This window comes from Lithobates pipiens, unplaced genomic scaffold, assembly GCF_037356315.1.
Source record: "Lithobates pipiens isolate NorthernLeopardFrog02 unplaced genomic scaffold, aLitPip1_a1.2 Scaffold_8, whole genome shotgun sequence".
NCBI classification, from domain to species: domain Eukaryota; kingdom Metazoa; phylum Chordata; class Amphibia; order Anura; family Ranidae; genus Lithobates; species Lithobates pipiens.
The window spans coordinates 499,247,842-499,261,910 of record NW_027507903.1 but is presented as its reverse complement, the minus strand read 5'-3'; the positions used below and the strand labels follow the sequence as shown (position 1 = coordinate 499,261,910).

Here is a 14,069-nt window from a genome sequence, read left to right as displayed (position 1 = left end):
GAATTGTTTGCTGAATTCGCACCTGAAACAGACCAGAAAACACACAGGACCCTTCTGTAATTCGGACCACGGCTGCCACAGAGGTGTGTGAACCGGTCACACTCTCCTGTCATGTGAATTGGATGCGTAAAATCCACAACCAATTCACATCAGTGTGAACTCAGCCTTACACAATGCAGAGGATTAACCCCTTTGGTTCCGCAGTGAGTATAACAACCATGCTTTACTGCATATAAAAAGTCTACACACCCCTATTAAAATGTCAAGTTTCTGTGATGCAAAACAATGAGACAAAGATAAATCATTTCAGAAGTTTTTCCACCTTTAATGTGACCCATAAACCATACAACTCAGTTGAAAAACAAACTGAAATCTTTTAGGCTGAGAAGTAAAAGTAAAAAAAAAAAGAATGTGGTTGCATAAGTGTGCACACCCTCTTATAACTGGGGATGTAGCTGTAGAATTACGCAATCACATTCAAATTCATGTTAAATAGGAGTCAGTATACACCTATCATCATTTTAAAGTGCCTCTGATTAACCCCAAATAAAGCTCAGCTGTTTTAGTAGGTCTTTCCTGACATTTTCTTAGTCGCATACTACAGCAAATGCCATGGTCCGTAGAGAGCTTCCAAAGCATCAGAGGGATCTCATTGTTAAAAGGTATCAGTCAGGAGAAGGCTACAAAACAATTTCCAAGGCATTAGGTATTAGATATACCATGGAACACAGTGAAGACAGTGATCAAGTGGAGAAAATATGGCACAACGGTGACATTACCAAGAACTGGACATCCCTCCAAAATTGATGAAAAGACGAGAAGAAAACTGGTCATGGAGGCTGCCAAGAGGCCTACAGCAACATTAACCACTTAAGGACCGAGCCTCTTTCTGAGATTTGGTGTTTACAAGTTAAAAACTGTTTTTTTTTTGCTAGAAAATTACTTAGAAAAAAAAAATATATATAAAAAAATGTTTGGGGGTTCTAACACCCTAGAGAATAAAATGGCAGTCGTTGCAATACTTCAATCACACCATATTTGCGCAGTCGTCTTACAAGCACATTTTTTTGAAGAAAAAAAATAAGACAACAGTAAGGTTAGTCCAATTTTTTTTTATATTAGAAAAGGTAATGTTACGCCGAGTAAATTGATACCCAACATGTCAGGCTTCAAAATTGCACCTGCTCGTGGAATGGCGACAAACTACCCTTAAAAATCTCCATAGACAACGTTTAAAAAATTCTACAGGTTGCATGTTTTGAGTTACAGAGAAGTTCTAGGGCAGGAATTATTACTCTCACTCTAATGATCGCGGTGATACCTCACATGTGTTGTTTGAACACCGTTTTCATATGCGGGCGCTGCTCACATATGCGTTCGCTTCTGCGCGTGAGCAGGTATTTATTTTACCTTTTATTTTTACACTGTTCTTTAAAAAAAAAAAAAATTGTGTTACTTTTATTCCTATTACAAAGAATGTAAACATCCCTTGTAATAGAAAAACAGCATGACAGGACCTCTTAAATATGAGATCTGGGGTCAAAAAGACCTCAGATCTCATATTTACACTACAATGCAAAAATAATAAAAAAAAAGTAATTAAAAAAAATGTCTTTTTAAGAGCTATGGGTGGAAGTGATGTTTTGACATTGCTTCCGCAATGGAGATGGGTGGGAGATGGGTATGGAGATGGGTGGGGGCCATCTTCCCCTCACTCAACTCCATACCACACACGGAAAAGGATACAATCGCATCCGACGGCTCTGGTAAGTGGCAGAGGGCACCGGAGCACAGCGGCCCTCTCCCACCACCGATAAAAGTGATCTTGTGGCGAATCCGCTGCAGAGACCACTTTTATCTGAAAGCAGACCACCCGTTGAAGAAGAGAATATCGAGGTTATGGTAGCTAGCTGCTGCCATAACAACGATATCCCTCTTCAAAGTACCGATGTATAACGATGGCGGGCGGTCCGTAAGTAGTTAAAGGAGCTGCAGGAATATCTGGAAAGTACTGGCTGGGTGGTATATGTGACAACAATCTCCGTAGTCTTCATATGTCTGGGCTATGGGGTAGAGTGGCAAGATGGAAGTCTTTTCTCACCAAGAAAAACATCCAAACTAAATATTGAAAAAAAAAAATCTGCAATCTCCCAAAAGCATGTGGAAAAATCTGTTATGGTCTGATGACACCAAGTTTGAACTTTTTGCCCATAGTTCCAAAAGATATGTTTGGCTCAAAAACAACACAGCACATCACCAAAAGAACGCCATACCCACCGTGAAGCATGTTGGTGGCAGCATGATGCTTTGGGGCTGTTTTTCTTCAGCTGGAACAGGGTAGTCAAGATAGAGGGAATAATGAACAGTTCCAAATACCAGTCAATATTGGCACAAAACCTTCAGGCTTCTGCTAGAAAGCTGAACATGAAGAGGAATTTCATCTTTCAGCATAACAACGACCCACATAATACATCCAAATCAACAAAGGAATGGCTTCACCAGAAGATGATTAAAGTTTTGGAATGGCCCATACCTGAATCTGTGGGCTGATCTGAAAAAGGCTGTGCACAGGAGATGCCCTCACAATCTAAGGCTGGGTTCACAACATTGCGAATTGAATGTAGTTTGCCACATTCAATTCACATTCAATTCACAATAGCAGGAAATTTTGACCGGCTCCCTATGGAGCCCGTTCGCATATCTCTGCAGCAGGTCCGGTGCATCTTTTGGTCCGTTTCAGGTGCAAATTCAGCCCAAAATTCGGGCTGAAATCAGACTTGAAACGGTGAATCAGTATGCACCGAACACCTGCTGTGAGACCGGATCCGTTTTACATGTGAACCGAGCCTGACAGATTTGGAGTTTTTGGAAAGAAGAGTGGGCAAATATTGCCAAGTCAAGATGTGCCATGCTGATAAACTCATACCAAAAAGAATGAGTACTACAATAAAATCAAAAGTTGCTTCAACAAAGTATTAGCTTAAAGGTGTGCACACTTATGCAACCATATTATTATTTTTTTTTTTTTTACTTCCCTCCACCTAAAAGATTTCAGTTTGTTGTTCAACTGAGTTGTACAGTTTACATTAAAGGTGGAAAAAGTTCTGAAATTATTTATAGGATCCGGAATGTTGAGGCTGTTTGCCAACATGAGGTTTAGTCAACAAAGACTTCACTACGTGGTCTCTCGTAAAAACATTTAACAGTTGTATAGTCCACAGAGTAGAGAACAAGTGGGGAGGTAGAAGAAAGAGAAAGAAAAGAAGGGCGAGAGATGAGGGTGAACTTGGGGAGGAGGGGAGGGGGTGGTAGTCTGCCTCGGTCTGATCTCCTTAGAGAGTTAAGGGTGTCACAAAAACCATAGCTCACTTAGCTTGAGACATAATATTTGTATATGCGGATGTATATTTAAAGGCGAACCAGCAGGACCATGTCTTCTTTAGCAGGTCTGACTTATTCCTAAGGGAGTAAATGAGATCTTCCATGTAGTATGTGTGGCCTACTTCTGATAGCCATTGGCGTAATGAGGGTATGGTTGGTTGTTTCCAATAAAGTGGGATGAGTGCTTTTGCTGCATTAAGCAAATGTGGTGTTATTGATTTTTTATAAGCTCCTGCTGGTGAGCCTGTACAATGGAGTAGTATGACCCAAGGGTCATTGGATATCTCATAACCTTGGATCTCCTTTACCCAGTGTAAGATAGCTAGCCAATAAGGTCGGATGAATGGGCAAAACCACCAGATGTGAGCAGAAACCTGACATTTTAACAGGGGTGTGTAGACTTTTTATATGCACTGTACAAAATGATTTTACTGTTGTGGGTTTAGTAACACTTTAGTTCTGAGTGTTTAAAACAGTATATCAGTTAGTGCTCTCCTCAGGTGTCAAACTCAATTCTCAGATTAACAAAAAAAAGTAAATGCCCTTACATACTTCTGCTCAATATTATAATATTGGGTTAGTTCATCTTTACAATACAATTGCCCATGCATTTCAGCATGTACGGCATATTTTGTCATTAGGCAGGGTAGGGGAATGGTCGCCTACCTAGGAGGTTTTCGGACAGGCTTGGGAGAGTCTGTGCATGGCCTACAGGTATGACATTGAAAAGATGTCTTTATTTAGAAACCGGAGCAGAGTTTTTTTTATATAGTTTATTAAGGATGTTGGAATTCATGAGTACATTTTATTGTGACGGTGAACTAACCCTTTAAAGTGATTGTAAATGATCACCCATTCAGTTTAAAATAAAAATGAAAGGCAAAACATGTTTGTATAGTTATATAAAAAAAACACATTATAAATACCTTTTTTCTCTTTTTTTTTTATAAGTGATAACATTCCCTCTGTTCTCAGCTGCATAAGAGCTGGGGGGAGGGGAAGCAGCATCACACCGATCTTCCCAGTCAATGGCTGTGCAGGGTGGGGGCATGTCAGGACAAGTCTGATCATTGGAGGAGAGTATACTGAGTTCCCAGCATAGTTAGAGAACTGACCACAGTGTGCTGTCCTGCTTAGTGTGGTCAGTTTTTAATAGGAAAGCAAGGGGACTCGCAGGAACTCCAGGGATGTCACACAAAGGAAGCAATACAAAGGGAACAGGAGACTGTCTCATACATATCAGGAATATGATGTGTTGGGGTAACAAATCCTTTAAGATGTTTCACAATCCAGCTAGGTAAGCTTCTCTCCTTTCCTCTGCGTTAGTCCACTCTTCCTCAATCATTAATTACTAGCAAGCATAAAGTAAGTAATTCCAAAAAAAAATAGTAAATAACAAATCCTTAGGCCCTAGGACAGGAAATCAAGATGCTAAAAAGAAAGCCATAACTACTGAATGCTGTCACAGCTCCAGGTAGCAGCACAATGGCGACTTATGTGGCAGTGTAGAATTTAGAAGTTTTAACTCAAATCTATTCTGTGGGTATTGCCACACCAATAACCACAACACCATTCCGATGCGTTTCGATAAGACTGCCTGTCTCTAGGCATTTTTTTTTTTATATATCTCTGTTGCCCTGGGAATGAGAATTGAGTTTTAGAAGATTGAGTCTTCACTCATTGTTTGTTTTACATATTGGATTAAGGATTGATCATTTTCGGTATGGCAGCTGCTGTTAGGCCCCTTTCACGTGGGGGGCTGATCGCTGTTCATTTTTCAGAAGGACTCCACTGGACCCTCCATTCTCCTCTATGGGTAGCCGGATGTAAACGGACACCCGGCTACCTCCGATCCAATAAAAACAAACAGAAGGGGGATTCATTCCCCTCTGCCTGCCCGGATGGGATGGCAGTTGGGTGTAAGAGGACGGCCGGTCTTTTTACATCCAACTGCCCATAGAGGAGAGCAGGGTGTGTCCGTGTCTGCTCTGCATATGCGGAGCGGTCACAGACCTGTCATCCAGCAGCTCCTGACAGCTCAGCAGGGGATCAGCAGATGCATCCTTTGCTGAGCAAAACTGGATCCAGCCCATGTGAAAGGGGTCTTATTACTTATGTTCTTTTACTACACTGAAGTCTGTAGCTTGTATACTTCCTTCTAAATGCTGTCTTCTTGCAGGTGAAGGCAGGCCTAGGAGTGAACCTGATTGGTCTGAGTATCATCATGGTGGCTATTAACACCTGGGGCATCAGCCTCTTCCAGCTGGACACATTCCCAGAATGGGCAATGATTCACAACATCACAGGGCACCTGTGACCCGGCCTGGGTACCCAGGGGTCGACCGGGACTGCTGGATCATCTGTGTCGCAATAGCAGAACAGAGAGCACCAGGGAGTTCCCAACAGGCCTGCGAGAGAGCTGCACACCAAAGGACAACTCATTTTCACCGACAGCTGCTGTCTGCTTTTGTATGACCTAAATGTAATCCCTTTACATTCCCCACCCCCCATTACACCAGTTTGTAGGGGCCCGTTTTCTAGTGTCCAAGTAGCATTTTAAAGGATTCTATCAAAATGCAAAACACCAGTGTGAAAAACTGCAGAGCAGGTTGTTTCTCTACCCTGGACATGATGCTTCTATCTTATACTTCTTACACAGGTATTCTTCTTTTTAACAGGGTCCCTTTTAAGCAGACTGAATATAATCGTAAATTATGACATTCATTTTTAGTTTCAAAATGCATAGAAATTTAAAACAAGTATATTTGTCTATGCAGAACAAAGCAACAGGTTTGATGTAATCGGGTAAGTCCCCAGCATACCGTCCCCTTGCTCCTCCACCACTCAATGCAGCCATTTAAAGTAAACCAGTCATCAGAAAAATGCTGCCACCACTGCTCTCTCCTGCAAATGCTAGCCACTTGGCTATCATGCTGATCCACTTGCTTCAGTACTTTGAATCACTGACATGGAACAGGAATGCAGACAAACTCTTCTGTTTTCTTTTCCAACTTTTTTGATTTGCATATTTATTCCAGGTCAGTGAATCTTAAAATATTAAAGAAACTATCAGTCATAAGCCAGTCAACTATCACTTTTGTGAGGATTACATTTTTCACCTATGACAGGTTTATTTAATGCTTGCAGTTCCTGGGGGAAACCACTGCTCCAGACTTCCTTTGGCCAATGGGTCCAGAGACTAATGTAGTCACACGTCACATGGTCTCTAGTGAAGAAGTTTGGGGTGAGTTAAGTTTTGCAAACCAGCTCTACTTAAAACACTGATCCTCCCCTGTGTCACATGACCATCTTAGCTCTTTCTCTGGGAAAGGCATTAAATAAAGGGTTTTGCTGGCTATGGGTTTACAAAACAGAATACAGCCGTGGCCAAACATTTTGGAGGATGACACAAATATTAATTTTCACAAAGTCTGCTGTGTCAGTTTTTATGATGGCAATTTGCATATACTCCAGAATGTTATGAAGAGTGGCAAGATGAATTGCAATTAATTGCAAAGTCCCTCTTTGCCGTGAAAATGAACTTAATCCCCTTAAAAACATTTCCACTGCATTTGTGAAGAAGGCTTCAGGGCATCCAAGAACGTCCAGCAAGTGCTAGGACGTCCCCTACAGTTGATTCAGCTGTGGGATCGGGGCACCACCAGTGCAGAGCTTGCTCTGGAATGGCAGGGGTGAGTGCATCTACACGTACAGTGAGATGGAGACTTTTGGAGGATGGTCCGGTGTCAAGAAGGGCAGAATCTTCAGGGGCGGACCGATATTCTTCACAAGGTACAGGGGTTGGACTGCTGAGGACTGGAGTAAAGTAATTTTCTCTGATGAAACCCCTTTCCAATTGTTTGGGGCATCCGGGAAAAACCTTGTCCAGAGAAAAAAAGGTGAGTGCTACCATCAGTCCTGTGTCATGCCAACATTAAAGCATCCTGTGACCAATCATGTGTGGGGTTGCTTCTCAGCCAAGGGAGCGCACTCTCTCACAATTTTGCCTAAGAACACAGCCATGAATAAAGAATGATACAAAAACATCTTTGAGAGCTTCCCCCAACCATCCAAGAACAGTTTGGTGACAAACAATGCCTTTTTCAGCATGAAGGAGCACCTTGCCATAAGGCAAAAGTGATAACTAAGTAGCTTGGGGAACAAAACATCAACATTTTGGGTCCATGGCCAGGAAACTATCCAGACCTTAAGTCCATTGAGAAATTGTGGTCAATCCTCAAAAGGTGGGTGAGCAAAAAAATCCCCCCACAAGTTATGGCAAACACAAAGCATTGGTTTTGCAAGAATGGGCTGCCATCAGTCAGGCTGTGGCCCAGAAGTGATTTCCATCATGCCAGGACAAATTGGTCTTGAAAAAGAAGGGTCAACACTGCAAATATTAACTCTTTGCATAAACTTCATGTAAATGTCCATAAAAGCCTTTGACACTTATGAAATGGTTGTAATTATACTTCAGTATACCATAGTAACATCTGACAAAAAGATATAAAAACACTGAAGCACCAGATTTTGTGAAAATTTATATTTGTGTCATTCTCAAAACTTTTGGCTATGGCTGAAGGTAAAGTCAGGAAGAATTGCACACTACAGTGGAGCTGTGTTGTCGTTGGAGCTGCCTTGTTCCCCATCACTGAAAACCTGCCTGTTCTAGATCCATGGAAAACAAAGCTTACTTGTTTTGTAAATACTATTGTTTTATTTGATCATTATCCCAAAGTCCCCTAGAGCCGTAGTTATGAGGACATTGCTGGAGAAGGTCGAGAGCATCATGGACACTAAGTTAAGTTAATGAGCTGCTTAACAAGTGGACAAGAGGCCACACATGGTAGCTAAAATGCAAAGGGTTCCATATATACCCATCAAAAAATACAGAGCAGGGAGAGCCACACAGATATTGAACTCTATAATTTACTGTTTTCTGTTAAATATTCAATACGTTTTAGATTTTCTAAAGGGGCTTCCTTCTTCACAGCTAAAACAGTGATCCGAGCAACAGCAGATCAGTTGTTATGTTGCTCTACATATTTACAGTAAAGCTAAATCTTATCACTGAAATCTGATATCATTTCTAACATGTTAATGAAATGTGAAGCCATGTTCACGCTTTGTAAAATCTGCAGCTTTCATTAAAATAATCCCTGGTGAACATACCACAAAGGTCCCTGTTCAGACACTTCCTATTATGGGGTAACAATGCTCTGTCTCTGGCTCCCAATTGCGCTCCTGCAATGCTGCATGTACCCCTGGTGGATTCTAAAAGAAGTCATGCAAACATGCATGGTGCAGCCATGGTCTACATCTGTCACTACCAAGAAGCTGGTGGAAAGCAATGATATGCAGACAGGAAGGGGCTGAAATGGATCAGCAGCTCAGAGAAAAAAGGAAAACATATAGCAAAATAAAAAACATGATGTAAATGTATAATATATATGTAAAGTGCTGCGTAAATTGATGGAGCTATAAAGGTACCTGTAATAATAATAAATTATAGGCGTTTATAATATACAGTGGTTTACCAGACCTTCATCCAGTTAGGGTTTAGTGCTGCCTAAAGCCCTGATGAAAGGGGGCCTTTTAATCCTCTTGCTGCCACCAACACCCTGATGTCTCTCCAATGCTTTCATATAGGGAGGTTTTCATAGGGCCGTTGTTCAGTTAACTTTAAATTGATGAGATGTAATGGCTTTTAAAGTATTGCCTATAAACAATTTAGGACACTGTAGGTTGTCACCAGTTCACTGGCACGTGCACTTTTAACATTTGACATGTTTGGTATCTATTTACTCAATGAAACCCCAACTATTATATTTTACCAACTAATTGGGGGGAATTAAGGTTGTGTAAGCACCATGCTTTCGTGACTTCTAAACCTAGAAAAGGAGCAGATGTTTCTCATAAATAACACCATCCCACCTGGCCTATAGTGGATTGACGGCCAGGTGGGGTGGCTTTAACGTTCTGACTGGATGTCATATGATGGACTTCAGAACAGGGCACGCAGCGTGGCAACTGGTGGTGGGCAGTGTCCGTTGGACACAGAGCATCACTCATCATGGTAAAGAGCCTATGATTTAGGCTCTTTAACATGTGATCTGCTGTGTCCAACCACAGCTGATCACAGTGTAAATAGGAAATACTGGTTATCAGTATTCCTCTCCTCACGCTGACAACGTGAGAGGAGAGCAGAAAAGCAGCATTCCTCAGTGGGGACATCTGCCCTGATAATCAGTGCAGCCTGTCAGTGCCGCATATTAATGCCTCCTCATCAGTGACCTTCAGTGCAGTCTCATCAGCGCACATCAGTGATTAATTACCACCAAAAGAAAGCACTGTCTCAAAAAAAAAAAAAAAAAAAAGTTCTTTGGGTACAGTGTTGCATGACTGCACAATTGTCATTCGAATTGCGACAACGCTGAAAATTTGGCCTCGTCAGGAAGGAAGTGAAAGTGAAGAAAGAAAAACATGCAGTACATCCACAGATAAAAGTATGTCTTCATGTAACTTTTGAATGGATATAGCATAAAAGTTAAATACTTTTATCTTTGGATATGCCACACATTTTTCCCTTTCTTCAAATGTATCCAGCTGTCTGCGGACCAAGCAGGCACCCAGGTTTGCCTTGATGGCTCGGGATTGCGCAGGCTGCATTTAGAGCGGTGTGTACCTAATACACTTTTCCTAGGGGGGCGACAGTGCTCTGTATTGAAGTTAGAGCTACACAATTAATTGTTAAGAATTGGCATTGCAAGGCTGACAGTTACAAGCATGACTCTGCTAGGCAGAGGCACGATGGGACTTGCAGTTCCGCAACAGCTGGAGGCCGACAGTTTGAAACTCCTGACTTAAAGACTAAACCTTTTTCTGACACTTGTAGCTTACATGTTAATATCAGTATTTTTTGCTAGAAATTTTTTTTTTTTAGAACCTCCAAAAACATTTTATATATATATTTTTTAGTAGAGACCCCCTAAAGAATAAAATGGCAGTTGTTGCAATATTTTATGTCACACTGTATTTGCACAGCGGTCTTTCAAATGCAATTATTTGGGAAAAAAAAACAAAAAATAAATAAAAACACACTTTAATGAATGAAAAAATAAATAAAAACAGTAAAATTAGCCCAATTCTTTTGCATAATGTAAAAAGATGATGTTAAGCCATGTGAATTGTGATCTTTATTCTAAGCAAGGAAAAAAAAAAAAAAAAAGGGGCGATTCTCATTTTAACCAGAATCATATAGCTCTAATTGAAGTGATTATCACAAAGGGGCCCCTTTATTTGTTGGGAGTGATCGGTTCTCTGTTCTGCCGTGTCCACGACGGTCACAGCACAGAGAGCTGGAGCTGCATGTGCTAATCTCTGTTCATCCCCTTCAGGATCTGCTCACGTAGGGTTTTTCTTGCATGGGCAGAGAAAGGAATGTTAGCTGTCTGCTGAGAACTCCCATTCCATATTAACAAGGTTTTTTTTTTTAACACGTTAATGCTCCCTTGGTTAACCACTTGCAATTTTATGGCATTGATCGCTGTATTAATGCCAATGGTCCCAAAATTGTCCGATGTGTATGCCATAATGTCACAGTCACGATAAAAATCGATGATTGCCACCATTACTAGTAAAAAAATATATATATATATATATATAAAAATATACCCCATTTTGTAGATGCTACTTTTGCGCAAACCGATCAATATATGCTTATTGCGATTTTTTTACCAAAAAATTTCGAATACGTCCTAAACTAAGGTAAAAAAAATATTTTTTTTTTATATATTTTTGGGGGATATTTATTATAGCAAAAAGTAATGCGTTTTTTTCAAAATTGTCGCTTTTTTTGTTTATAGCCCAAAAAATAAAAAATATACTGCAGAGGCGATCAAATACCACCAAAAGAAAGCTCTATTTGTGGGAAAAAAAGGATGTCAATTTTGTTTGGGAGCCACGTCGCACGACCACGCAATTGTCAGTTAAAGCGACACAGTGCCGAATTGCAAAAAGTGCTCTGGTCAGGAAGGGGGTAAATCCTTCCAGGGCTGAAGTGGTTAATCAGGTGAAGACTTACACTAGCTTATAGTTAAAGTGATTGTAAAGTCTCTTCCCCCCCCCCTATAAAAATAACAAACATCTGCTCTGTTGCAGTGGATTTGCCAAGAGCAATCCGGATCCTCTTCTCTGGTCCCTCTTCGGTGATCCTGGCCCCTCCCTCCTGTTCAGTGCCCCCACAGCAAGAAGCTGGTTATGGGGGTACCCGAGCCAAAGCTCCCTGTGTTCATTTATACAGAGCCACGACCTGGCCCCGCCCCCTCTCAGACTGCATTAAGACAAAAGAAACTTCTGTCTTTACGACGCCTTTAACGCGGAAATAGAAACTGGAGCATGTGACGCAGATAAACCCGAAAACAGGTCTACCTGCTTGGTTAATGTGGCACGTGGCACTTCTTACAGTTTTGTTCACCATTATAATGATGCAGGAAGTGTCCCCCGATTGAGTAATAGATTTCTGTGCACTAAAGTTGACTTTAGTGTAATTTCTTTTTTTCCTGAAAATATGGGTTTGATAAACAACTGTGCTAATATCATGCAACTTAAAAATTGCAACAACCATGATTTTCCAGGGTCTCTATTTTCAGAAGATATAATTTGAGGAGAATTTTTACTGATCTTCAGGCCTAAAATGTGTGCAAAAATTGAAAGAAAAGTAAAAAAAACTGGCAGCAGATGTATTAAAACCTGAAAATGCATTGAATTTATTAACGTTAAATTGTTATATCTGGATGTCTTTAATGCATTGATCCAAGAGGCCAACTGTTTCTTGTGTATTTGAGTCCTGCCTTTTGGAAACCTCTCTCAGAAGTTCCTCTACACTGTGAAGGGAAAAAAAAAAAAAGCCAAATTGGGGAATCCAGTGCTCCAAAAGCATAAGCATTATTTGATCACAGGGCTGTACTGTATCTAAATTGCATTCTGGGTTATATTACTGGACTTTTTAGAACTCACAATTCACACAGTGATAATTTTTAATGTAAACAAATGACACCTTGTTTTTATAGTAACAGTTAGTTATCGTACTTTATTAAACCCTCTAAAGCTAAAAAGCGGCAGTTATCTTTCGAAAGATGCAGCCTAAAGTTTATCTACTTTTCCCATCGCAGAGTCAACCGCAATATGCACTCCGTTGGGGCAAGGGGGTAGGGTGACCCACAAAAGACATTTCTGCTGGAAAGAATGTCAACACTGAATAATATAGTTCTCGAGCGCGTACGTCCTCAATGCCATCCGTTCCAAGGAGCTTACAGATATATAGAGATGTAGACCAGAGACACATGGATTCCTGGCCAAGATGCAGCACTAAGACTTGTCGCTCGGGGGTTTCTTTTTAGCTTCCAGATCTTTCTTGAAGTTTTCAAATTTTTTTGATAGGTCAGGCACCTTAAGAAGGAGGAAAGAAAAAGGATTAATGAGAAACTAAGTCATTGCAATGAGTTTTAATCTTATTGAAAGGAATTTGATGCCAATTTTTTGGGACCTTTTTGTGCAAGCACTTCACTAGGTGGTGATCTGTGTCAGGAAATGCAGTCAGCACCCTCACTAAACAAAAACCAATTACAGTTGGTTTACACTGAAAGTACAAAGCTCTTTGTACATGCTTGCAATAATATGGGTAGTGTTAGTGGTAGGGGGAGTTTGAAGACAATCCCTGTTCCATGCCATTAGGCTACATGCACATGGGTATATGGAGTTTTGCAATGTTGGCAGCAAGATCCTGCATTTAAGTTGTCCAAATGTGGTGTGCATGTAACATAATAATGTTTACATGCCTAGTGTGTTAACCATTTATGGATCGCCCACCATGGATATATGTCCACCTACTTTGACGGTAAAAAGGTATTTTTTTTCTGCACAGTGGGCGATCCTCTTTTACGTGCAGCTTGCCACAAAATCTTTTTTTTTTTTTACACGGGCAGCGAGATAGGTAAAGCCCCAAGGGATGTTTACATTCCTTGTAATAGGATAGATAATAGATATAGATATCTATCTCTATATCTATATATATCATGCTAGCCCAGAGGGACAGAGAGCAAGTCGCACCCACATATGTAATGTGGGTGCGACTATATATGATGATAATAATATTCTAGCAAACAATACTGATGTTAACAGCAAAATGTCAGGAAAAGGTTTGGCCTCAAGTGGTTAATGCACCCTATTGGTTGCTAGGATGCAGACGTTAATGGAAGCCTAGCATCTTGTGTTACTAGGGCGCAGGCAGCAATTGTTGCTTAGCATTCTTAGCTGCTAGAATGCAGGCAGCTATTGCCACCTAGCGTCATTCATTGCTGGGATGCCAGTGGCTTCAATACAGTACATTTACACTCTATGCATGTAAACATTTACATACAAACAGCATTAAATAAGGTCCATATGCAGACCCGAAAAAGCAGATTTTTCGGGTTTTGATTTTACAGATAAATAAGGCAGGAGTTTACTGATCTCTATGCAGCTGTGTACATGGGCACACAGAAAACACCCGCAACACCTTGTTCACCTGCAGAAACAGGGTTAGAAGCCAGCATGTCAGAATTTACACACGTCTGTTGACCTCCTCTCCAAACTCACAGGAGTGCGCTCAGAATTAATGACTGGTTGCTCCGTTGTGCATTGCGGGA

At 40.8% G+C, this 14,069-nt stretch overlaps 1 protein-coding gene across 1 annotated transcript in view; it reads left to right on the top strand.

Annotated features, from left to right (window-relative positions):
- The window catches only part of SLC13A4 (solute carrier family 13 member 4), a 107,004-nt gene extending 94,595 nt beyond the window's left edge, over positions 1-12,409 (top strand). Inside the window, exon 16 of the mRNA XM_077469207.1 lies at positions 5,561-12,409. Within this exon, the coding sequence (XP_077325333.1) occupies positions 5,561-5,698 (138 nt within the window). The 3' untranslated portion in view covers positions 5,699-12,409. The remainder of the gene's footprint in view (positions 1-5,560) is intronic.
- The last annotated feature ends 1,660 nt before the right edge of the window (positions 12,410-14,069 follow it).